The sequence below is a fragment of the Empidonax traillii genome, unplaced genomic scaffold (assembly GCF_003031625.1).
Source record: "Empidonax traillii isolate 1590-97213 ecotype Southwest subspecies unplaced genomic scaffold, ASM303162v1 scaffold1688:size105227, whole genome shotgun sequence".
Taxonomy (NCBI): domain Eukaryota; kingdom Metazoa; phylum Chordata; class Aves; order Passeriformes; family Tyrannidae; genus Empidonax; species Empidonax traillii.
In genome coordinates this window covers 91,674-94,785 of record NW_020956881.1, presented here as the reverse complement: position 1 = coordinate 94,785, position 3,112 = coordinate 91,674, and the positions used below count along the sequence as shown (strand labels likewise).

The window sequence follows — 3,112 nt, the reverse complement described above, 5'->3', positions numbered from 1 at the left end:
TCCTTTAACTGTCTTTCCCCCTATTTCCTTACACTTTTTTTTTTCTAGTCATTCCTTGCAGCATTCCAGCCTCCCCCCAGGATTTCTGCCTTTGTTACCAGCCTAGCACACGCTTTACAGCATTACTGACAGCTGAGCACACAGTTGTTGACATCCCACGCAGTGCATCTTCGTCACTAATGGTGCAAAACTGCACTTGTCATTATAAGTGGTATTTGCATTATGGATATCAAAATTTAAAGGACAAAGAGGAAGATGGTGGCGATAAAGTAAATAAAACGTTTAGATCCAACATAGTACAGAAGATACCTAGATTACAGACTCTCAGGTGTCACTGAACTTCCTCCCCAGTCTTAGACAGTCCAGGGCACCATCATGTTTTTCAAGGTTTCAGAAACTAAAATTGCAGACTAGCTTATGAAAGAGTAAAGCTCTATACAAGCATATGTTTTTATCCCAGATGCACGCTGCCTAGATAGTAATGTCTAACTGCCAAGCATAACAACCTGACAGGTATATATAAATAACATATATAAATATAATAATATATGTGTAAAAATAATATTTAGGTGAATTGTAACAAGAGCAAGGCAACCAAGCTAGCCTCTTTTCAGTTTGGGAGGTAACAGCCATGCCACGACACATAACGCTGTAAAAAGCAGTCTCTTTCAGAGTGGACTCAATTTCTTTAAATTCACAGCATCAAAAAAAAAAAAGACTATTTTTCCAATGCTGCCCCAAATACAGCCAAGTCTGAGTAAAATACTCTTGCTGTATGTTCTTCAAACCCCAACCTTAATGCCTGTGAAAGTTATGAAGTGAAAAATTTGGCCCGTGCATACTTTACAGCATGATACTACATCATTTTAAGGAGAAAGAGTGTATTTATTTAAGAAAAAAAAAAAACTTCTTTCCCTGCAGTAGCCTAACAAATACTGTTTTATGCCTCGAAGAGTGTGATAATATTTATAGTAAACATATTTATTATAAACATATTCCTTTATGATAGGGATTGCTTTGCCTGTTCTAATTTCCCAGAGACTACAATCACAGTCTTGACAAACACTTCTGATGGCAGACAAGGACATGTACAAAATTGAAAGAAAAACCACAAATGATCAATCATTTTTCTTGCTCCTTTCATTAGTAAAATTCAACTTAGAGGAGACAGAACACTATAGATTAGCCACAAAATACTCTTACAGTATTCAAGACACTATAATTTGTTTTGGGCTCTTTAGCCCATCCTAAGCCAGGGGGTTAGAAGAGGAGGATGGACCAGAGAACATGCAGATAATGCAACTCTACAGATATTCAAAAGTGAAAATACCATTTATAACTAAGCATAGATGTAATTCAGGGAAAGATTTAAAATTTAAAAGAGATGCATAGATGAAGAGTTTTGAGCTATTGAAACCACCAGGCCAAGAAAAAGTTAAGATCATTCTTCATATGACTTTTGTGCTTCATTTTTCTGTTTCCAGTCAAAAAGTTGCCCTTTTTTTTTTTTCCAAACAGTATTGGTCCTGATTATCCATACTCCATACAGAAAATTAGTCACTTGTGGACAGCAAGAAAGGTATTTTTCTGCACATTTATCTGATAAAATGCAATTACATACTATATTATAATTTCTTCCCTTGTTTTACCAGCCAGTTTTGAAAGACAGGCTCTGTATGACACATGGAATACCCACAGTTTAATTCATTATGAAAAAATCTGTGTTCCTAAGCATATAACTCATTTAAGGATCTGTATTTATTTCTTATTGTGACATATTATTGGCCTAAACTCAATCTATCATATAATTCAAATCCCATTTAAAGCAGCCAAAATCAGGTTTGAGTGGCAGAAAAAGCGATGATTACTCAGCATTTGTAAAACACATGTAATAATGTCTAGAAAAGACTTAACGAGGACCAACCTGAGGATCCGAGAATACTTGCTGCATGTTGTTGATCGGGCCATATGGAACCCCACTACCTTCAAAGAGCTGCAACCATTCCATTGTTGTTTTTTCTGAAAACCTAAAAGAAAATAAGAAGCATGTAGTTTCAGCACCCTGCTTTCAGATGCTAAAAAATGTATAGTATGTCTCCTCCCTCTCTCGCTGCTTCCATACTCTTCTCCACTGATTTCTTCCCAGTCAGCAAGTAACACAACAAAAAAGTACTATGTATGTCCATAAGAAATGCAAAATCCAAAGACATAGGGGAAAGAACATTGCTGAACTGACTTCTGTTTCTATGATCTGACTTCTATTTCTGCCTAATCATCTGAAGCAACCCAGGAATGATGTAAAGTAAAATTTATCAGCAGCTTCAAATAAGGATCAATGGCTTTACTCCAGTCCTTAATTACAGTAATGTGCTTCACATTTGTTTTCTGTTATGAACATATTTAACAACAAAACGATATAGTGCAAGTACGAGTCTAACATACAGTACTGCTCATTAAAAGCTGCTGTAAAGCACCACCAAAAACATACGTCAGGTTTAACAACCACATTTTTTGGTCAGATAACAACGCTGATTGCATATTTACTTGTTGTGTCATTGTATAACCTATCCTAGGGACATCCAATTCAGCAGATATACACTGTGCCTGTGCTGGTCAACAGTGATTTCTTTCTAACCATTCCCTTCCATAACTGGTAGCACCACTCTATTTCCCCTACTTTGCCAGATACTTTTTCTTTCCTCATTGGCCTAGTGTAGTTACATTCATGAAGAAAATACACTCTTGAAGCAATAGCAGTTACTGAGAGACATTATTTTGTCTGCAGTCATCTAGGATCCTGAATCAAAGGTGAACTTTTTTGGCATAGTATCTTAAATGTCATGAAGGTAAGTAACACAGAGGTCTACTAGTTTACTAGCAATTGAAGATCTACTTCATGATATACACAGCACTGAAAAGAAATTAGGTGTAATTTAAAGACCTGCTGGTGATGGATGAAATTAATAGAAATGCCTTTATAAGGGATACTCAATTACTCATATTCTGTAGCTCACCAATTTGGAGTTCCCTAACTGTAATTTGGGAATAATATCAGTAAGATTCAGCTTTTCTTTGCATACTACTATTACCAGAAAAACCAAACCAAACCAAA

At 36.0% G+C, this 3,112-nt stretch overlaps 1 protein-coding gene across 1 annotated transcript in view; it reads right to left on the bottom strand.

Annotated features, from left to right (window-relative positions):
• Nucleotides 1-1,924: 1,924 nt before the first annotated feature.
• Nucleotides 1,925-3,112, bottom strand: part of LOC114070793 (succinate--hydroxymethylglutarate CoA-transferase-like) — a gene marked incomplete at its 3' end in the record, with an annotated part of 81,085 nt that continues 79,897 nt past the window's right edge. Inside the window, exon 5 of the mRNA XM_027908380.1 lies at nt 1,925-2,027. Within this exon, the coding sequence (XP_027764181.1) occupies nt 1,925-2,027 (103 nt within the window). The remainder of the gene's footprint in view (nt 2,028-3,112) is intronic.